The sequence below is a fragment of the Bubalus kerabau genome, chromosome 4, assembly GCF_029407905.1.
Source record: "Bubalus kerabau isolate K-KA32 ecotype Philippines breed swamp buffalo chromosome 4, PCC_UOA_SB_1v2, whole genome shotgun sequence".
Taxonomy (NCBI): Eukaryota; Metazoa; Chordata; class Mammalia; order Artiodactyla; family Bovidae; genus Bubalus; species Bubalus kerabau.
Window position 1 is genome coordinate 163,682,752 of NC_073627.1, and position 23,148 is coordinate 163,705,899.

The window sequence follows — 23,148 nt, forward strand, 5'->3', positions numbered from 1 at the left end:
TGCCACCCCTGCGGTCACAGCCCGCGTGTCATCAGGACAGGGTTGTTGCGAGTGGAGCTGACGCTGTTCTTGGCCGACAGGTGGAAGAGAGACACCGTAACATCAAGGAGAGGCTGCGCCAGATGGAGGCCCAACTGGAGGAGAACAAGAAGGAGCTGCTGTGGGTGCGTGTGCTGATGGGGAGGCCGCGTCCGGGCCAGAGACGTGGCTTGGGCGGGGGCCAGTTCTGCTGTCTCTGCCGCTCAGGTCTCTGCCGTCGAGTGTGTGTGTATAGCCCTGTCTGCTGGTCCAGGCACCCAACCTTGGGAGCAGGGCCAGATGTGGTCACCCGTAGGTGGTGGGCAGGGGCCAGGGGGTCCCCACGTTCAAAGAGGCTGCTTGTTGCTCTGACCAGCCAGGCCGGGGAGCTGCTCGGGATACAGTTGGACCTTACTAGTGCCCCTCAGACAAACCTAAGGGTGACAGCCTGAGGCCTATGGTGCCCAGCTGTGGAGGTGCTTGCCTCGGACATGGCGCTGGAGTCCCACATGCCCAACTGCTGGTCCAGACATGGTGTGTGTGTGTGTAGGATGGCTGCTCCTAGGCAGGAGGAGAACCATAGTTCTGCTGTGACAGAAGGCCTGTCAGGAAAGGGCGATGGTGGGGGCTCGCATCAGAGAGTCCTGAGAGAGGTTTCCCAGAAGGGTTGGCCACACGGTGATGCAGACCATTCAGGAAATGGAGTGGGGATCCCAGGTCCAGCCTCAAGTGTCAGTACTGTCCCCACCATACCTGTGTTCTTGGGCCTGACTGCAGAGCCTCACACGCGGGCTCCCGGGGGGCTGTGGTTCTGACTCCCATCATGAGACCTGCAGTGAGGCTCCCTCCCTGCTTAGGCAGAGAGGACAAGGTCTCCTGATCGGGGGTGCACTTCCTTACTTTCAGAACTGCTATTCAGAGGCTGTTGCGATTGGGATGCTGTTTATGACTAAGCCAATTCAAAGTCAATTTTTGTTTTGCTTTAAAAATATTTGAATGCCGATGCCTTATTGGGGAAGCTGTGACAGGTTTTATTTCCATGGGCTCAAAAAGGGGTGGCCCAGCCCTGGGGAGGGGTCGTGACACAGACAGAGGGCGAAGGTACTGCCCATGGGGGACAGGGAGCCGGCAAGCCAGCACCTCGAGGCTGCCCCTTGGTTGCTTTGAGGTCATATCTGGGAAATCAAGGCAGGACCTGGGAGAGAGTGGGGCAGGGGGGAAGAGACTTGTGGAGAGAAGGGTGTGAGGTGTGAGAGCGGGAGGGTGGCATGGGGCCCAGCAGGCACTCTCCCGTGCGTCTCAGATGACAGAGCCGACCTCGCGGTGTGAGGGGCCATCCCCAGAACAGCCCGAGGGCCTGTGCCCTGAGAGGAGAGCCACGGGGGTGCTGGCCCTCCCGTCCCCTGGCTGCCCCTGCTCGCTCCTGTCTGTGTGTGTTCAGACCAGCATGGGAAACAGAGGGCTGGGAACCTGCGAGGACGGCACTCCCCGGTGAACTAGTACCAGTGATAACCTCTGAGGGGGGACCCAGCGGCTGCGGAGCTGAAGGATTTTTTTCTAATTTTCCTTCAGCGTGGCTGATGGAAGCATGGATGTATTTTTTTACTTTTCGGTTTTTGTCTCTGACTCCATCAGCCCACCCTTGTGAATAACCTCATAGGATTGCCTTCCGTCCACACTAAGACCTGAGTGTCACCAGGCCATCTAGGAACTGGAGTCTCCTCCTGCCTGTTTCTTCAGTACTGCTCGCTTAAGAGATGGCAGTGTCTCATAAGCATGGCCCATGTGTCCAAAGTCAGGGCTTCCATGTAAAATTGTGTTCAGTTCCTGATAGACTTGAGCTGCCCAGAATGTCGCTGACGAGACGTGGTCCTGTCGTGCCTAGGTGCAGCCCCTGAAGGATCAGGACCGGGAGCACGGGCAGCAAGCCAGCGTGCTAGCCAACGTGGCCCAGGCGTTCGAGAGTGACGAGGGCGCGTCTGACGGCGAGGGTGACGGGGTCACCCTCTTCAGCTCGGCCTCTCTGCTGTCGCCCAGCGGGCAGGCCGATGCCGAGACTCTGGCCATGATGATTCAGGAGCAGCTGGACAAGATCAACGAAGAGATCCGGTGGGTGCGCCTGAGCCCAACTCCCCGGAAACTCGGTTCCTCTGAGGAGCTGTCTTCTGCTTAGAGAAGTCTGAGTGTTCCTTAGTAAGAAAACGGACTTCAGGTCTGCTTCAAGAAGTTTCAGTTCTGAGCTTGCCCTTGATTATAGAGCTCAGTCAGCCAGGGCATTCTGTCCACAGTGTGGTGTCGGCACTCTGCGGGGGCGGGTGTTGTGGGGTGTCCCCCTCTCAGCTCTGGGCCCCAAGGTGGGTGAGGTGCCGAGGCGGTGTCTCCTGCGGCCCGTGCATCCTCCGGCACTGAGGGTTCGCCCTCGTGTGTCCCTCGGAGCCTCCCACGTTCTGGTGAAAAGCAACCTGGAACAGAAAAGCTGGGGTTCTGGGGTTGGCAAATTCCCACTCAGATCTGCATTTCCTTTTTAACTTAATACAGTGTGAAGATTGGCTTGTTGTAAGATAGTGATATGTTACTGTATGTTACTCTCAGGACATGTGTTTGAGTTTTTCTCATCTCATCAGTATATTTAAAATGTTTTCTTTAGACACAGTCTTGGCAGTTCTAACAGTTTACAAAACAGGATAGAACCCAAAGGCCCGCCTTGTGGTGAGCAGGGGGCCTTGGGGTCTGGGTGCAGCCGTGTGGCTGGCGGCCCCGAGGCCTGCCTGGTGCCACACCCACGCACCTGTGCCTCCCGTCCCGAGTCCACGTTCAGAGTGGCCGCAGGCCGGTGACCCTGCACAGGACCTGGCAGAGCTGCTGCTCAGATTGTTCTTGTCCCGTCAGCCCTGGCCGAGGTGCCCGTTCCTGCCGGTCGAGTGCGGGGGCTCGGGCAAAAGGCAGGGGTGAACGGCACAGCCAGCAAACGCAGATGGTGCCGCCTGCACTTTTGATGCCGAGACAGACTGCCTTATGGGCCGTGTTTGAGCCACAGACAAGCTCAGAAAGACTGTCTTTCCCCATCCCTGTAGGAAATTTGGAACGGTTATATATTAATATTTTTGTTTTTACAGCAGGTGGTCAGGTAAAAGTGATTCTTTCCTTATGCAACAAGTTGACATGATGTAAATGGTAAATTCTGTCCATCAACTTGTCAACAATGAAAAACTTTCAAGATGTGTAAGTAGAAGTGAAACTTGAGAGTTTACTACCTGTAAGGATCTTGTATTTTAATTTGGAAACCATTTGCATAATCATGCATTTAACCTGTATATAAAATCATCCACGACACATTAGGGGAGAAGAGCAGTAACTAAATTCTAGGTTAATACAGCACATTGACATGAATCCAGAAACTCACACAAAGCTGATGGAGAACTTCATCAAGTGATGCGTTTGTACATATACAACCTTAAAAAAAAATTAAAAGATCAACTCAGCCCTTCATCTGGTCTGGAGACTCGTGATTAGAAACTCCAGCTTACTCGTGAATCGCTGTTTTGGTTATACAGAGTTCCCGATTCCCAATGGAAAAGACCTGAAGCACTGACGTGCATCTCTGCCCTGAGAGCAGGGAAGGTAAAGGTTGTCAATTCAGGTGTCTTCTGACACAGAGAGAGTCACCACCCAGACCCCATCAGAATGTTAGATAGAGTAAATAAGTCAAATCAAACGTGAATGATCGGGGGCCACTTTGTAAGACTCAATGATAAGTTATTCTAAGTTTGAGAATATTCCAAAGAGGGAGAGTTGAACCTTTTTGCTGAGATGTTAATTGAGCAACTGTTCCTGGAATTTGCTAATCGTGACACAGAATGCAAGCCCAAATTTGTTGTCCAGACACATTCCTCTGCTGACAAAGGCAGGTAATGCTTTTATTCTATTTTAGGTTGATCCAAGAAAAGAAGGAGAACACAGAGCAGCGGGCCAAGGGGATTGAGAGCAGGGTGGGCAAGGGGAGCTCAAGCAACCTTCGTCGTTTGAAATCCTTGAATTCCCTCAACCTGAATCCCGCCTCCTCGCATGCCGGCTCCTGCACGCGCATCAGAGGGCGCTCCAAGCCCCGAAGGAGGCGGCACAGCCCTGCACGGAAGGTAGACAAGCAGGGCATCATGACTCTGGTATGTGTCGGCCTCCTCCATGCCGCGTCCCTCCCCGAGCACACTATTTTTCTTTTCTTTGTTTGTTTTTTCTCTTTTTACCCAGAAGAAAATCAGGTACATTTGCTACGCTCAGAGGTCTAAGATTTTTAAAACTGCCTAGTCTTTCATCGGGCTTCCCTAGTGGCTCAGACGGTAAAGCATCTGTCTGCAATGCAGGAGACCCGGGTATGATCCCTGGGTTGGGAAGATCCCCTGGAGAAGGAAATGGCAGCCCACTCCAGTATCCTTGCCTGGAAAATCCCATGGACCACGGAGCCTGGTAGGCCACTGTCCATGGGGTCGCCAAGAGTTGGACACAACTGAGCAAGATCATTCCATAATCGCACAGCGACAAATTAGTCTTGATATTTGGACCACCGGCTTAGCACGTCATCATGAACTCAGCCAGAGCCTGCCTCTGTAACGCTGGGCCTGGCCTGTGCTGGGCACAGCAGCTGCAGGAAGTTGCTGTTCTCAGGGAGCAGACCGCTTCGTGAGAGTAACCGTAGGCAGCTCTCACGGCGTGTGGAAACCGGGCAGCACATTTCCCACTGGGGATGCCTGGCTGCAGGGTGCAGGGCGTGCGGCGGGAACCAAACCAGGAATCTAAACTGGTCTGCTTGCTGATGGGCCTGGCCGTGCGCTCAGGCCAGCTCTGCGTGTGAAACCAGGTTAAAAGCCCAGTGCCCCAGGGCCCCAGGGAAGAGGTCGGGCTTCTTCACTCTTCCGAGTCTGAAAACGGGATGACGACCTAGGGCTTTTGGTGACAGAGTGTGCGGCTCTGAAGCACGTGTCCCAGCTTTCTTCCCTGCTTGCTTAGGTTTTGTGAGTGCATCGCTGTTTACCCATGAAATCAGGTTCACAACACTCTGCTTTGTCACTGCACTTGTATTGTCCCTTTTTTGGTGTTCCACCCACTTCATGTTAGCTGCATTGTTAGTCAGCATATCATTAAATTAAGTGTGAATCATTGTAGCGGCATGTGAAGTGGTAACTAGTCCATTGTGTGGTCTTTGGAGACACTGTTTTTCTAATTTGCATCATTGGCTAATTCGTTGATATTTAAAATTCTTTGACGATTTCTCTGTGGTTTCATGCTTGATTTCCTTCCGAGTATTTGTAAAAGAACAGTTGTGTATATTTTGTCCTGTTGTTGGAGTTCTCTGACGGTGCGTCTGCTTTCATCATTGGTTTTGATTTCCTGGCTCATCCTGTTGTCTGCTTAGTGGTTGTCAATTCAGAGCGCAGCTTCCCACCACTGCCCCCCCTCGCCCCCGAGGCTGTAGTTCACCCATCCATCTCCCCTTCCCCGTCCTCCCACCTGTTCAGGTCATAGCAGTGCTGTGGGTGCACTTAGTCGGGTTTGTGCTTTGTCTTCATGTCTCATTAAATGGTGTTTTTCCCCCAGAGCAGTAAGTTTGAATTAGCCTATCACTATGCAGTTACAAGCATAATGTAGATGGATCCTCAACTACATATCATGTGTAATTCATAAATGAGATTATCCTTACCTATAGAAATGATCTTCTTAAGTGTAGAATTAATGGACTTTTGACACAATATCCTTTCTATGTTGGTGCTTGTATTTAAGACTATAAATCTCATCAGCTTTTGCACAGTTAATGTCTCTACTAGACTCTTTAAAAAACTATCTTCTCTGGTGAATAAAATGTAAAGACTGCACCTGCTATTATGCTAGCTTCCATTCTTACATATTTTCACAGGGCACCTGCTTTAATCAATTTATTTTGAGAAATTTTAAATCAAATTCTAGGTAAGCATTTTACATTAATATCCAATAGGTGGTTAGATTTGTTCAGTGTTAAAATAGGTATTATGGTAACTTCCTCATCAGTTAAATCACTATTTTAAAGTATAACATCTTTTTTATTAAGAGAAACTAACGTATAGAGAAGTTTGGCTGAGAAGAGACAACTGTTAAGGCCCTTTATTGTAGAGAATGCTGTGCTTTAATAAATCATGATGTTGTAATAGAATTGTATCTTCCTGAGTAATAATTTATAGTGTTTAGTAAATCTTGAATAGCTTATTTAATTTCTGTGGTCAAAAAAAATGTTCTGTTTCCAGTTACACGTTCTCTAAATCGTCATCTCACTTCTATGTTTGCCATCATTTTTGCTATACTGTGTTTGTCTATGCTGATTCTTGAAGTTTTAGTTTCAAAGTCACAATAAATCTGGTTTCTCTTCCTTTCTTTGCATGCATCTATCAGCCTAGTTGATAGAGGTAAACTATTTAGTAATTTAGCATGCCTTTGTTTCTCTGTGAAGTATTAGAGAGTCCTTATCATTTTACGTGAATGAACACTGTGTGGTTATGTACTGGTGAAGAATTGACATTTTAATGGAAGTAATGAAACTCACCCACCACTTAAAATATGTTGATGGTTCTGTTGGAAATAGGTCATTCGTTGGGACCATTGTAACAGTTTGCCTATATCCCACTTGTTTGCCTTCTAATCATCTCATGCTTATTTATAGTAGATATAGTATTATTTATTACTTTTAAAATTTTCTTTACTTATTTTTTTGGCCATGCTGCACAGCTTATGGGATCGTAGTTCCCCAACCAGGGATCAGACTGGTGTCCCGACAGTGAAAATGCCAAGTCCTAATGTCTGGACTACCATGGAATCTCCGCTTAGAGTTTTTTAAAAACAAATGACTGACTCAGAGCCATAGATGTTAGATTTGGAGGAAGCCAATTTAATGATGGTGGGTAGCAGTGTGCAGGTGACTCTGTGCGCCAGGCACCGTGTCAAATGCTTTCCGAGTCTGTCATGTAATCCCGCAGACACCCAGGTGAGGTCCAGGCTGCTGTTATCCCCATTCAGCAGACATGGACACTGAGGCTTCGAGAGGCCGGGCACCGTGCCCAGGCTCGCACACCCAGTAGCAACTGTATAAGTGAGACCTGTCTGGACCCCGAAGGGGTTAATCTGTTCCCCACACTGTTGCCACCACTGTCTTTCCTGTCTTCAGACCCAGGACCAGCGGAAAAGCTGGGAGTCCAGGCGAGATCATTTTTTTTAATTAGTTTATTTTTTAATTGAAGGGTAATTGCTTTACAGAACTTTGTTCTTTTCTGTCAAACCTCAACATGAACCATCCATAGGTACAGATACATCCCTTCCCTTTTGAACCTCCCTCCCATCTCCCTCCCCATCCCACCCCTCTAGGTTGAAACCAATCAGTTCTTAGTGAAGACCTAGGACGGAGGAGCCTGGTAGGCTGCAGTCCATGGGGTCGCTACGAGCCGGACACGACTGAGCGATTTCACTTTCACTTTTCACTTTCATGCATTGCAGAAGGAAATGGCAACCCACTCCAGTGTTCTTGCCTGGAGAATCCCAGGGACGGGGGAGCCTGGTGGGCTGCCGTCTATGGGGTCACACAGAGTCGGACACGACTGAAGTGACTTAGCAGCAGCAGTTTACTTTATGTAAACCACAGTGAGCGAACTACACTCAAACTGCAAGTACTTCAGTGTGTAGCCCCCAGTCTGTATGTTACTGAGAAATACAAGCCAGACACATGGTGCTCGCATGGAGGGGTTAGGTACCTTTTCTGTACTTCACTTGCTGTCATGGGTTCAGTAACCTGCATCATCACTAAACATGATCTTGGGTGGTGGTACAAGCTGTTTCCTTTTCTCCTTCAAACAGAAAGGTCTGGACGGCTTTGCTGAGAGGTTTCTTACTCTTGCTAGTAGTGCTCCTGAGCAGCATCTGGCGATGAACACAGTCCTTTCATCAGGGCAGTTCATGCCATGCAGGGTTCACAGTGCTGGCATGGCTCCGCTGTCCTGCCTGTCGGGGCCATCGGGTCGCTGGATGCAAAGGAGGGCGGAGCCTGGCTGCAGGGAGGCTCCTGGCCAGGATCTCTGCACTCAGTAGGGTGCTCTCGCTGCCCCATGGCCCTGCTTCTCTTGAACAAGACAGTCCTTTAAGATGGCATTAAGCTAGAACAACACATTTTTTTGTACTTGGCGGATAGCATCGCTAATATGTTTTCAAATAAGTTTCTGGTTATAATGTAAAGCCTGTGTGATAGCCTTTTTTGACACAGTCTATCGTTAGCCAGTTTTACACTTACCTCACTCCCTCAGCTGCCACCTATACCAGAAGAGGTACAAGATGACAAGACCGCCATCAAATGTGAAGCCTCGACCCCCGCCTTGCTGCGGTTCCTTCGGCTAGACCGGCTGGACAGGGGGTCACAGCACAGAGCCAGCTACGAGGACATCAGGGACGCCCGCAAGTAAGGGGCCTGTGCGCCTCGTCGTTAGTCTCAGGAGCCCTGCGCCTCTTGTCTTCAAAGAGTTGCAAGGATGATTGTAAAGGAATCCCACTGGATTCGGTGCCTGTGTTTAGTGGTGAACTTCAGGTGCCGGGGTAGAAGAGTTCAGTGACCTCAGTGATTTTAAAAAACATCCGTCTCTATGTGTTGACTCCTGTGGGAGATTTCTTCCTGCTCTTGCTAGAGGTCTGCCCCGTCTGGGACGCGTTCCTGATGCTTATGGCTCCGTGCCTCTCGGATTTGTTCTTGAGGGTCCCTCCCTTTTTCTCAGGGGTCTCCTCTCAGGAGACTGTCTGTCACCTCCTGTGACTGACCCTGTCCTCATTCAGACCCCCACCTGCTGAGCTCCCGTCGTGAGCCAGGCAGCACTCGATGGAGGGCACATGTGGTCACCTGACCTGCAGCCCTGCGCACGGTGACCGTCACTCTCCTGCCACGGCCGGGGATGGTCACCCTGTGAGAGGCGGGGGGAACTGCCCAGAGCAGGGGAGCTCGCCTTCTCTGGGAGGGTCGTCACCTGCCAAGCAGCGACCCTGAGGGAGGGTTGGAGGGCCCTCTGCACCAGCTCGTCTGGAGTGAAGCCCTCCTCAGGGGAGAGCTCCAGGCAGAGAATCTCAGCTTCCCAGGGCCGTTGTTTGTGGCCGGAAGCCTGCATTGCTCGTGTGGAGTGTGGCTGGTGAAGCAGACTCCACTGTCTGCTGTGAGGTTGAGGCACGGGTGTTGCTGGGTGGCCAGTTCTATCAGTAGGTCTTGTGGAGGGGTGTGTGTTTGCACAAGGGCACCGGTTAAAGGTTGTTTTCTCTCCCCAAAGCTCGACAGGCTCTCAAGACAGCCCCGGGGGCAACCCCAGCAGCAGCCAGGACTCACTGCAGAAAGCCCCAAAGAAGAAGGGCATCAAGTCCTCCATCGGTCGTTTGTTTGGCAAGAAGGAGAAGGGCCGGCCTGGACACCCCGGCAAGGAGGCGCTAGGACCAGGTGGGTGCCTCACCGTTCAGAGGGAGGAGGGTCTGCATGCGTGTCTCTTCTGTGTCTCCCCCACTGTCCCCACGAGGCTCCTGTCACTCACGCTGGGTGTCCTCCTGGGAGGAGCAGAGGAGGCGTCTGTCTTCTTTAGGGTCCGAGATGATTGGATCAGTTGATGAATGGATGTGTGGATGGATGGAAGAATTAAGAGTTAAAGGATGGATGGATTAGTGAGTGGATGGATGGATGAACAGATGGCTAGCCAGATGGGTGGATGAACAGAGCACGGAATGAATATTGCAGATGTTTATACTGCAGTGCTAGAAACATACTCTACGAAATGGATTGAGTAGGAGCTGGGCAATGAGTGTTTCCTGCAGAACAGTGACAAGTGTTTGGAAACGGCCTAAGGGCTCATCAGTGAGGGGTGAGGTAAAATCTGTGGACACCCCACAAGGAACAGCACCCTCTTCTTCCTGCCACTTTCCCCATCCCCAGGAGCTCATCATGGGTTCTGCCCATGCCCCCTACTCCATCCCACAGCCACACAGGTCCTCCTGGCATCTCCTCATCACACAGTGTTATCAGGCCCCCATCTCACTCGGCTTCATCTCCTGAAGGACAGGGTATGTTCCTGCCTCTTCAGCCAGAGATTTGTTGAGTGTCTTGTTTGTGCTGGGTGTGGGATGTATAGGGGTAAGTAAAACAGATATGGTCTGGAGCACAGTTAAGTGAGAAGAGAGAAAAAGCAGATTATTAAATGCTATCCTTATTATTAATAAATATAACGCTGAGATGGATGGTGCATTGATTATATACCAGATGCTGTGTGTGCCCCTTACCAAACAGGTGCTGCCACCTCCCTATTTACAGAGGAGGAGACAGTGATGGTCATGCGGTTAGGGAGTGGTGAGGGCAGGTTCACACCCATGCAGTGTGACCATGCACTTTGCCGAGCCCCAGCCACCTCTCTGGTGGATGCAACAGGAATGAGATGGTTCTATGGCATCACTGATTCGATGGACATGAGTTTGAGCAAACTCCAGGAGATAGTAAATTACAGGAAAGCCTGGAGTGCTGCAGTCCGCGGAGTGGCAAAGAGTCGGACACAACTGAGCGACTGAACTAAAACCTGAGTGTGTGCTGAACTGCTTCAGTCGTGTCTGACTCTCTGTGACCCCAGGGACTGTAGCCCACTAGCTCCTCTGTCTATGGGATTCTCCAGGCAAGAAGACGAGTGGGTTGCCATGCCCTCCTCCAGGGGAATCAAACCCCATCTCTTGTTATCTCTTGCAGTGGCAGGCAGGATCTTTACCACTAGAACCACCTGGAAAGCCCCAGTGAACGCTGACAACTAGGAAATGCAGAAAATAAGGGCTGCTCCTAAGTTAGAAGAGCAGCAAGCACAGATTGTAAAGAGGAAAACACACGATGACCGACAACAGTGCTGACAGAAACAAGCAGGGATGCGTTCACCCACATCAAGAAAATGCGCCCTTCGGAAGAGGAGCCCTTGGAGGGACAGTTGGAACCGGAATGGAACCGGAATGAAAACCGAGGCCATGGTCAGCAGAGCCCACTCACACGGCCCGAGTGAGCTTTCTGCGTCCCCAGAGCTGCTGGTGGTAACATCTGGGCACTGAGGCCGGGCAACGTCCCCGAGTGAGCTAAGGCATCCCTGCTCTCCTTCCAGTGCTGCTGCGGGGCCCTCTGTGGGCGGCCACCCTCATCCCCTGCTCTGCCACCCGCTGGGGCCCGACTGTTCCCCTGGGATCCTTTCAGCCCTTGAGCTTGTGTGTTCCCAGCCCTCTGCCACACCAGACCGGGACTCAACTCAGGACTTGGGCTTGAGATATCGAGGAGACTGTGAATCTGGAAGGACACAGCCCTGGGGCCCTCGAGTGACCACGTGAGAGAGCTGGAGAGCAAAGCCCCCTCGGGGAGGAAGCAGAGCTTTGAAACGTGCCCACACCCACCGCTGCTTCCGGCACAAGTGCCTCTTCTTTGCCTCTCCTTGGCCTGAAACAGGCCCCAGCTGCTACTGTTGTTCCGCAGGTGATTCCTAAAGATGCACCTCCTGCAAGAGCTATCGTCCTGCTGCTCTGGGGCTGCCTAAGTGTGCTCAGGAGTGTCAGACAAGTGGGGCTGCCACGCATGATGCTGGGGAAGGGCCTGATGCTGGGGGAGTGCCTGATGCTGGACTAGGGCCTGATATTGGGGGAGGGCCTGATGCGGGACTAGGGTCTGATGCTGGGGGAAGGTCTGATGCTGGACTAGGGCCTGATGCTGGAGGAGGGCCTGATGCTGGACTAAGGCCTGATGCTGGGGGAGGTCCTGATCCTGGACTAGGGCCTGATGCTGGGGGCAAACGTCTGATGCTGGTGGGAGGTGTGATGATGGTGGGCAGCCTGCTCCCAGATGTACACAGAGTTGTGATTATAAATATGAGAAATGTTTTTTCATACTTTCCTGACCACCTTGCTATGTTCTTTTTTTCTGAAGCATAATTGCTGTGCAATATCGATTTGATTTCTGCCATACATCAACATGAATTAGCCATAGGTGTACATATATCCCCTCCCTCTTGAATCTCCCTCCCACCTCCCTTTGCTACATTCTTGTTTCTATGGATATATGAATAATAAAGACTGTTGACTAAAATAACATAAAAAGCTCCCACACACAAGCATGCACACGCACACTCCCTAGTGCATCATTCGGGTCCGCGTCAGGGTTGCCCTCGGCCACCCCGCCCTGGGATCCACGGTGAGCCTTGACACCTGCACTTTGTTCCCACCCTCGGCCCGCTGCCCACGCCTCAGCAGCAGAGGGGCCCTGTCCCCACAGATGCTGAAGTGATGAAGCCTCTTGTCTCCGGAGCCAAGGGTACGAACACCTAGTCGGTCGTCCTTTGGGGACACCTATACTTCCGCCTTCTAGCCTTTCCATTGTATCCATCCGTTTCTCTTAACAGAATGTCCGTGTGATGACACGGGCTCCCATTACCAGCTCTGGTCTGTTCTCATTGAGAGTGCAGCTTACCCTCGGCACTCTCTATTGGCAGCGGGAAATTTTGCTCCAGTACTTTATTGAAGCAGTGAGTGCAGTGAAGTCGCTCAGTCGTGTCCGACTCTTTGCCACCCCGTGGACTGTAGCCCGCCAGGCTCCTCTGTCCATGGGATTCTCCAGACAAGAATGCTGGAGTGGGTTGCCATTTCCTTCTTTAGGGGATCTTCCCAACCCAGGGATCGAACACGGGTCTCCAGCATTGCAGGCAGACGCTTCATCCTCTGAGCCACCAGGGAAGCTCTGACTTTATTGAAAGAAAGCAATAAATAATACTGTGATAAAAATAGTTCAAAAGTAGACTGGACATACTTTGTCACATATTCAGGAAGATCACAAAAGATTAATAGAAAAACAGAATGGTAACAATGAATTGTACAAGGAAATTAAAGGCAGAACCCACATGTAGAGAGACATGCTGTCTCTGTCTACCGAGATATCAGCTGCATAAGGCAGCATCATCTGAACGCATCTCTTACTAGCTTCTTTAATGTGCTGCCGAAAAAGTAAAAGTTACCTTTGCTACTTAAACTATCCAAAATGGCTATGTCATCAAAATCTAAAAATGTACCCCTAGGTCCATTCTTTAAACATGTTTACAAACAGATGTAAAAAGATGATTTACGTAAGAAAAATAAGGCCTTTGTCAGAGCTGCACTCTGCTGTCTGTCTGTCTGGGATGTGGCGCCCTCAGTGTTCAGCTCGATGGCTCCGCAGCGGGTGCAGGGCACCGCGGTTGGTCCTCGAAGAGTCTCACTGGAGGCGAGGGATCCAGGTCCACAGAGACTAGGTTACAGGAGAGATTTTCATAGTCTTCTTCTAGTCATCCTTTCAGCCCAAATTTCATTAGAAGCTCACATTTAACACCCAGTACTTTGAAATCGCTTCACACTGCAGACAAAAAGCATGTCTTCCTAGAAAAAAAAGTACAGTTTAAGTCAGTCGTTAAAATACAACAATTGGTTGAAATTAAGTTCGCTCATTTCAGAGTGATTGTTGGACAGCTTGGTTACATTCTGGAAGGATAATGCACACCGCGTCATGATGATTTTACAATCGCAGTAAAACCCCTTCTCTCATGGTTTAACATTTAAAAATTAAACAAGAATAATTACAATAAATGCATCATTTACAAAAGCCCTATATTTGTTCATAGGATTTATACAGACAAGCATTACAGTACATTCATTTGAAAGACTAAAATCAGGTATCAGAACATGAACTGATCTGAAAGGAGATTCATAGCCCGGATATACAAGAAAAAGTAAGTATATAAATGAAGTCATAAGTTTACATAAATATAAGAAACATTAAATTTTAAAATATTTTCTCTGTGGTATTCATGAATTTTTCACTAATTAAAAACTCTGTAATAAAATATCTTAGGGTCCATATAACAAGTATTCACAGATTAAAGATTGCATTGAGTTCAAAATGTAGTCTTTGTCGTATTCTGGACGCTGTATAATCGCCTGCAGAATTAGTGCAGGTAAACTGGAAACAAACAGACGAGTCAGTCCAGGGACGGCGGCTGGTGCCGGAGCCCCTGCCCCTTCAGACACCCCACCCCCACCCCATTCTGGGCTTCAGCTGCTTTGAGAATCCAGAGAAACACGAAGGACCAAGCAGATCAAGGAGAGAACTCTGTGGCTGACTTTATTCTGACATATAGCTAAAAGCTGCTGGTAAAAAAACTTAAAACTCAATCCAGCTTTCCAGCTGAGCCGTGAACAGGACAGAGCAGACAGCCTCGTGCTCTCAGAGCGGCTGGAGCAGGGCTGGGCTCCCGGGCTGGACCCACCAGAGGACCACCCAGAGCAGCACCTGCAAGGGACGGTGGCCCCTCAGCGGCAGCCGACCCCCAAATGCTGGTGCACTTCAGTGTTAAACACTGGCCTCCGGACGGAGAGGCCCAGGGCAGGGCAGCCTCGTGAACCCTGATGCTCTGGGCCCTGTTCCCTCTGAGAACGTGCACGCAGGGCGTGGCCAGCAGCACTGCTGCTGTGGGAGGGACACCCGTGTGCATGGACGCGAGGGAGACTCGGGCCGTGCTCTGACTACTCCGGCGGCAGCCAGGTGCCAAGGTCATGTTCTCTGCTGCTGAGGGCTCTCCCGGGCTGACCTCCGGAGACCCGCTGACCCTCCAGTCCTAGGGTGTCGCCTCCATGCCCTTGCGGGACCAGGCCAGCCTGTGCTCACCCCGAAACTCAGCAGGAGTAAGTCCTGACTGTAGCAGAATCCAGCCTCTGCGTTCCCGCCACGCTTCCTGGTCCCAAGAGTGCGGGAGGAAGCGTGCAAACACAGACTGCGGGTAGTCGTGGAACGTCACATGGGGCACAAGGACACTCACACTCACACCCGCAGCAGCGCCCACTCCTACTGAGGGTCTGGGGAAACTTTTAGAGGGTGGATGAGGCGGAGAGAGCGAGCCTGGGGGCTGTCACGTGGGGGTCCCTGCCACCTGGGGGGGCGGGGTGGTCACACTAGAGCAGCACCGGCACATTCGATGACAGAAACGCCATCATGGGGACAGCTACTCCACGTGACCAGCTAGCTGCCAGTCTCTCCTGAGACCTCCAGATTCACAGAGCTCCAGATTCACATATTCGACACAGTCTATTGTTACCCAGTTTTACACTTACCTCATTCCCTCAGCTGCCAGCTTTACGGGAAGAGGTACGAGATGACAAGACCACCATCAAATGTGAAACCTCGACCCCCACCTCTCTGCGGTCCCTTCGGCTGGACCGGCTGCAGACGGGGTGCTGTGCACGGCCAGCCACGGGGACCTGAGGGACGCCCGCAAGTAAGGAGCCTGTGCGCCTCGTCGTCAGTTTCAGGAGCCCTGTGCCTCTTGAAAGTGATGGTAGGATAATTTTAAAGGAATCCCAGTGGATTTGGTGCCTGTGTCTAGGGGTGTGTGTGTGCGTGTGTGTGTTTTCTGGTAGGCAGGTTTCTCTGGATCTGGTGTTAAGGTGGATGTCTAACTCTGTGTGTGTGTGCGCACATGCACAAGTGGGTTGTTCTTTGCTCTGTTGCTACACGTGGCAAACTCTAGGAGGTTCTGGTGGCTTCATAGGGAACAATTCAAAGTACGAAGATTTTCTGACCACAGAGGATAATCTTAGTTCTGTCAGTCAACCAGAGACAACATTGACTCAGGGAAAATGCCTTATCTATGAAACGTGAAAAAATGTTTTAGTATTCCAGAAAAAAAATCACTTGAATATAGTTTAACATTTTTGGCATTATAGATGTGAGAATCAGTTTGTTTCTCAAAACTATTTTCTTTCTATTAAGCCCAATTTGTCTCAAAGTTATTCTTTTAATTGCTAAATGTACACAGCCAACGCATCCACTTTCAGAGCATTTTTGAGGGTTGGTGAATCTCAGATTTTCACGTTGTGTGGAAACTCGCAGGGAGAGCACTGCGGGCTCACCAGGTGCTGGACACGCTCCGTGAGGAAGGGAGGCCGAGGCCGCGGGACTGTCCGCATCCCTGTTGGTCATCGCAGTGTCCCGGGCGTGCGGGGACTCCCCTCAGGCATCACGTACCTCCTGCTCTAAATGCTGTCTTTCCTCTTCCCCTTGGTGGACACTGTCACGCGCCAGCTCCAGGGGAAGCCGAGTCAGCAGGTGTGCTGAGCTGTGTGTGTCCTGAAGCCTCCCCGTGGGGCTCGTCCCCAGCTCCAGGCTCTGAGCTGAGCAGCGCTGCAGGAGTGGGGCATGGTGTTGGTGAAGGGGAGCCCAGCGAACCCTCGTAGGAGGTGCTGGGCTGTGTGGACGGTCAGTCTCTGAAAACAAGGCCACACCTGTTGTCTGGGTGGTGCCACGTGTGTAGCATTTGATGGGAAGAAGCTCACACAGCCATCTTGTTAGGAAAGACAGCTTGACCGTGGTGCTCATGTCCGGCTTTAAAGTGCCCGTTGTCATCCACAGATGGTGTGGCTTTCTCTCGGGCGTGTCTGTTCCCCATAGAATTCACGGTATTTCCGAATGTCTTTCTCCTGTGACTCTAACTTTAAGGCAAGGAAGCATGCCACGTCAGTTGACTGCTAAGCAAGTGTTTTAACGAATTGTACTTGGGGTCTCAAATTTGACCCTCGAGGGGGCAGAGGAGGTCTGAGCTAAGTAGCCCCGCAGGGTGGCCCGAGCAGGGTCACCACAGCGTTCCACAGAGCAGGTAGCCCCCCAGGCTCGTCTCTGAAGCTGTCTCTGTAAAGCTAGGTTTCAGCTGAGAGTGAGCCGGTGACAGCAGAGTGATGCAATATCCTATAGCCGAGGAAGGAAATAAACCCCAGCAGAAGCCAAGCGAGTCTTCCATTTGCTTCTGGATGGTGGTTGTGGTTGGGACGCAAACTCCAGGCACGTGATACATGCCTTGTTCCCCTGGGATATGGGAATTTAAAAAGTTTGCCTTTTTTAAAAACTCTCCCTGAGCTATTAAGGGGCTTCCCTGGTAGCTCAGACGGTAAAGCATCTGCCTTCACCGATGTGGCAAACCTGGGTTTGATCCCTGGGAGATCCAAGATCCCCTGGAGAAGGAAATGGTAACTAACCCACTCTAGTACTCTTGCCTGGAAAATTCCATGGGTGGAGGAGCCTGCTAGGCTACAGTCCATGGGGTTGCAAAAAGTTGGGCAGGACTGAGTGAATTCACTTTCACTTTCACTTCTTGAGCTATTAAGATACCTGTTGTGTTTTCTGGTATAATTATTCCTAGAAAACAGAATATTTACTATTCTAGGAAACTTAAGGTTGACTTAAAGGAACAGTTACTTGAAATTTGATGTGAACCATTTCGAGCTTTAACCATACATAGACTTCACAATCTTAAGTAAAGTCTAATGACATTTGAGTGTATTGAAAAGCCACTGTGTATCTTTAGGGAATTCCCTAGCAGTCCAATAGCTAGGACTCTGCACTTCCACTGCATGGGGCCTGGGGTTTGATTCCTGGTTGGAGAACTAGGGTCCCACAAGCCACGCAGGGGCCTAGTCAAAAAAGAATGACCAGTATCTTAATTTAGCACATGGCTAATTAGCTGAACAGCAGTGTAGGATAGAAACAGCCCCCATCCACCCCTCTCCTTGCTTGCTGTGTTAGAGTGCTCTGTGTTGAAAGTCTGCGCTGCTGTTTGTGCGTCTGTTGTGAAATGCTGTGCATCCCTGAAGCTCTCTCAGGGACAGGTTCCTCTGCTCAGAACCCGGTGTGGTTTCTTCTTCTATGTATCTGTCCTCACTGTTTAGAAAGGGAAGAGTGGATGTTTTTCCTTGACTACCCTCCTCCCTTGGATGTGCAGACTTCTGAATCCTTTAAGGTTGGCAATAACTCTTTCATCGGGAAGGATGTGATTCTATAAGGAATTGCGGGGACTCATTCAGCATTTCATGACTCAGGGTTCTTTGTAATATGTCTGAACTCTCATTAAGTAGATGGCTTAGAAGATTAAAGGAAAATGATGGGATGCATACTATTTCACTTTTGCAAATTTATAAAGAGAATAAATACTTAGGTTAACTTGTTTTATACCCGTGTGTAGTAGTGATTCTTGAATTTTGAATGTTTCATTACTTGTAGGCATGAGTTGCTGGAGGAAGCCTGGAGACAAGGCGTGCCTTCGCACAGTGGGACGGGCCAAGTGTTGTGGTCTGGCTGGAGGTGTGTATGCGCCCCCCCACCCCCACCCGCACCCGCACCCCCGTCCTGGGCCCTGTGTGTCAGTCCCTCCACAGCCATGCATAACCTCTTGCCTCCTGTCTCCCGTCCCAGTTCTGAGTCGGGATGCCAGCCTGGTACGTGGCTGCTTGTGAGCCAACGTGAAGAGCGGCGTCATCATGCCTGCCCTGTTGGACACGGAGATCCATCGTGAGATCAGCATCAGCAACCCGCTGCAACGGCTGAAGCTGCGCCTGGCGATCCAGGAGATCATGTCCCTGACCGGCCCCTCCGCCCCTCCCACGTCCAGAACGGTGCACCTCCCTCCTTCCGTAGGGAGAGTTCGCGCCCCGTTTGTGTCGCTTCCGGGGTTCTCTATACAGATGTCCACTGTTCCAGCTTAAATAAGGTTCTAGCATTCAAAACCATGACAGCTTTTCATTTGCGGCAGTTGTGTTGTTAAGATAGATGATTCAATACTTCAGACAGATCATCTTTGTAACAGATGGGCTGCAGCGGCAGTGTAATAGAGAAATGGGAGCTTTTGAAAACATGAAAAAGGGACTTCTGCAAATGTGAAAATTGTAAAAAAAAAAAAAAAAAAAAAGGAAGTTTTTGAAAATGTATTAAAAGAAATGTAAATATAAATGTCAAGAAAGTGAAAGAGAAAAGGCTTAGCCCCCAGGCTGCATTGTTTTTCCCTCATTTGACTTGTCAGGCCTGTCCTCTTCAGCAGATTCCTTTTCAGGAGCTGTAGACCCTGGGCTCTCAGGGTTTAAGAGTCCGTACATCCGCCAAGTCACACCAAGTCGTATCGTGCTCATCCAAGTTTCCTCCACGTGGGAAGACCTTGAAAGTCCTGTAAGAGGGTCCTCCTAGTTGGAAAAATGAAAACGAATCTGGTGGAAACGTGGATTGTTGCCAGGAGATCAGGGCCGGCCAGCTCCTCATTTCTCGAGTGCAGACTCAGGACACAGCTCAGTCCCCACGCTTGGTGTGTCCACTCTGGAGAGGAACCCTGGTGAGGAGACGTGACCTCCCAGAGGTACCTGCCCTGAGGAGCAGGTGGAGCCTGACTCAGGCTCATGGTTATTTTACACAAAAAGCGTGAAGGCTTTCTCGTCCGTTTGTCTTCCTTGTTTCTAAGTGTGAGCGTGAGGGTGGTCAATCACCCCGCGCTGATGCGCTTGTTCCTAGCGTGTCTGCTCTGCTCTCTGTGCCCGAGGGTTCACCAGAGCCACCTTTTTAGAAATGAAGGTGCTGAGGGTTCCCCGGAGGTTTTATTAAAGTATCTCAGTAAAGGGAGCTTCTTATGAGTTGAGTTTAACAGGTGGTGAACTCAAGCAGCACCCCCGTGAGGATGGGGTTGGGGGTGGGGCATGCGAAGAATCCTGATGAGCTCCTGGGGATGGGGAAGGTGGCAGGAAGGAGGGGGAGGGCTGTTCCTTGTGGGGTATCCACAGATTGTACCTCCCCGCTCACTGATGAGCACTTAGGCCGTTTCCAAACACTTGTCACTGTTCTGGGGAAAACAATTATTGCCCAGCTCCTACTCAATTTTGTAGAGTATGTTTCTAGAATTGGAGTGTAAACATCTGCTTTATTCATTCCATCCTCCGTTCATCCACCCTTCCAGCCAGCCAGCCATCTGTTCATCTATCCATCCACTCACTAATCCATCCATCCATCCACTCAGTAATTCATCCATCCATCCATCCACCCATCCATGTATCCACCTGTCCATCCAGTCAGCCAGTCATCTGTCCAGCCATCTATCTACTCACTAATCCATTCATCCACTCATCCATCCATCTTCCATCTGTCTATCAATCCACCCATCTATCCAACCACCCATCCATCCATCCATCCATCAACTCATTAATCCATCCAATCATCTGTTCATTTATCCATTTATCTGTTCATTTATCCATCCATCCATCTATACAAACTTCCTCCCTCCTTCCCCCAATCCTTTCCTTCCATCCTTCGTTCCTCAGTAGAACTTGACGTTTTTGTGAATATTGGTATTTTATTCCTCTTAAGTTTAATCATAGGGTATTTCTATTTCTCCCAGCACCTTGCTTTTTTGGATTGCATCCTTTCTCTGCTGCAGTTTCCAGCAGGTACACTGATTCTTTTGCCAACAATAACTCTGGAGAGTTGTTAGCATCTGACTCCCTGACAGAGCTGTTCTATTATCACCATGTTTCAGCTGATACTTTCGGGTTTTTCAGGTAGGCCATCATATCATCTTCAATCAGTGGCTATTCTATTTCCCTCTTTCAGCAACTACAATTATTATTGACTTTTCTTGTCTGATAGCACATTCTAGAACTTTCAGAGCATTGATAATTTGCAGAGGTGATCACAACATCCTTGACTTGTCCCTGACTTTAATGAGACCACTAGTAACACATCACTATTCAGTGCGATTTTGGCCCTTGGCTTGAAATAGATGTTTCTAACTCTGTTTCAAAGCTGTCTTTTTTGCTTTTAAAGAGTTTTTAGCAGGAAGATGTTCAGTTCTATCCAGTGAAGTGGGAGACAGAGGATGAGATGGTCAGGTTGCATCACAGACTCAATGGACATGAGTTTGAGCAAACTCCAGGAGATAGTGAAGGACAGGGAAGCCTGGGGTGCTGCAGTTCATGGGGTTGCAAAGAGTAAGACACGACTTAGCAACAGAACAACAATAACAACAGCGGGAAGATGTTGTGTTCTATCCAATCTCTTCTTCAGCTTCAAGTCAAGAAGACCACACATGGAGTGGATTGTAGGAGGCCATGATTCTCCTGCCCTGGCCTGTAACTGCCCCCTTTGCCACATTACTTCGCAACATTTCCTGTAAAGAGGCATGGCATATTTCTACAGCTTCTGGGCTGGCCTTGTGACTTGGCTTGGCCAACAGAAAGAGGCAAAGTGACAAGCTTCCAGGGCCTTGAGAGCATTGCTCTCTGGCCACTTCCCTGTGAACTAGCCCAGGCCAGCCTGCTGGAGGACAAGACTCCCATCATTATCCCTGCCAACAGCCAGCTTGTCCATCATGAACCATGGCTACCCTTGAGCAGCCAACCTCAGCTAACCCACCAGCCGACTGTGGACGCAGGAGTGTCCCCACTGGAGATCGACCACACATCAGGCCCCCATCAGCCCCCTGACCCACAGCCTGATGAGAGAGAATGTGTGGCTGTTTGCAGCCACTAAGTTCTGGGTGGTTCACTGTGCAACAGTAGATAACCCACAATGGCTGTTCTCTTTGGGCCTGTTGAACATGAACTGTTATTTACGGTTGTGTCCTGGAAATCATAGAATGAGCCTGTATGTGTGATTGGGCCCAATTTTTTGACATCCTGCCGAGTTGCCCAAAACTCAGAAATGTGACCAGGCACTCTTTATCAGAATTGGCTGAGACTTTATCAAATCGAAGGCTCCATTTGTCTTATTGCTTCAAAAAATGATGCTACTGGGATTTCCCTGATGCTCCAGTGGCTAAGACCCCATGCTCCCAATGCAAAGGGCCTGGGATTGATCCCTGCTCAGGGAATTAGATCCCACGTGCCACGACTAAAGATCCCACGTGCTGCAACTAAAAGATCCAGCGCGATGCAGCTAAGACCCAGCGTGGCCAAATAAGTAACTATTTAAAAACTGGTGCTAAGACCCAGCATGGCCAAATTAGTAAATATTTAAAAACTGGTGCTGGAGCCAACTTGTGGGAGAGGATGTGGTATGCTCCCTGGGTTGCCCAGGATGCTGGGTTCCAGGTGTGCGATGCTTAGAGGAGAATGAGTGTGATCTCCAGAGTGAGGACACGGTGGCCGACACCCAGAGGTCTTAGGCCCTGTAGACACAGCCAGCTGAGGCCACTTTCTGACTGGGGAGGAGGGAGGGGGGCTAGCGACAGTTGGTACCATCCCGTAGTCCGTCACAAAGTCTAAGCCGAAAGAAGTTCCCAGAATACTGCTGTCCCTGGGGTTTTGCTGAGGTGGTTTTAAATTATGTCCTCAAGTTTTGGGGTGTTCCTCTGCTCAGAAGGGAACCCAATCTCCCTCCCCTTAAGTATGGACTGAGCTTAGTGACTCGCTTCTAATGAATAGAATAAGGTAGAAATGACAGCATGTAACTACTGAAAAGAGGGCCGTCAGAGGCATTTCAGACTCTTCCTCACTCTCTCTCGGACTTTCTGCCCTGGGCGAAGCCAGCCGCCATGCTGTGAGGACGCTCAAGCAGCCTGAGGAGAGGTCCATGTGGGGAGGAGCTGAGGCTCGGCCAACAGCCCTGTGAGTGTGCCATCTTGCAGGCTGATCTTCCAGCCCCAGAACGACCTTCAGAAACCTGCAGCCCTCCATGACATCTTGACGATAACCTCATGAGGGACTCCCAAGCCAGAATCGCACAGCTAAGCCATTTCTGAATTTCTGACCCCACCGAAAGAACCTGAGATAATCAATACACGTTATTTTAAGCCACTAGGATCTGAGGTTGTTTGTTACACAGTGCAAGCTAACTAATATACTTCTTATGGTGGCTCTGGGTGGTCAGTTCATCCATGTCAACTTGTTCTCTTTCACGGACTCAAGGTTCTGGCACAGTTTTCTCTGCTCTAAGATCCCACTAGCATAGACCTCTTAGTTTACTGGATACCCTACTTAAAACATATGCCAACTCTTTGCTTGATAAAGAGTGAGTTTTGGTGTCTGAGACTGGTGTTGTACCTGAGAAGCAGGTCTCTGACCAAGGCTCTTTTACGACCTCTGCAAGAGAAGACCCCGGAAGCTGCCTGACATCTGTCCTAACCGCCCTGCCGTTGGTCTCTCACCCTTGTGTAGGGTTTGGCAGCAAGCTCAACACAGGATACCCCGTGTAGACAGAAGCCATGTCATGGATAATTCCATGGTGGGATTACATGGTTGGTGAGAATGCGGAGGTAGATTGAAGCA

At 50.1% G+C, this 23,148-nt stretch overlaps 1 protein-coding gene across 1 annotated transcript in view; it reads left to right on the plus strand.

The window, feature by feature from the left end:
• LOC129651050 (liprin-alpha-1-like) overlaps positions 1–18,612 on the plus strand; it is a 38,354-nt gene extending 19,742 nt beyond the window's left edge. Inside the window, 11 exon segments of the mRNA XM_055579776.1 lie at positions 81–164; positions 1,904–2,127; positions 3,950–4,181; positions 8,331–8,482; positions 9,333–9,526; positions 14,974–15,024; positions 16,829–16,856; positions 18,131–18,168; positions 18,171–18,211; positions 18,323–18,359; positions 18,362–18,612. Coding sequence (XP_055435751.1) covers positions 81–164; positions 1,904–2,127; positions 3,950–4,181; positions 8,331–8,482; positions 9,333–9,526; positions 14,974–15,024; positions 16,829–16,856; positions 18,131–18,168; positions 18,171–18,211; positions 18,323–18,359; positions 18,362–18,612 — 1,332 coding nt within the window.
• The last annotated feature ends 4,536 nt before the right edge of the window (positions 18,613–23,148 follow it).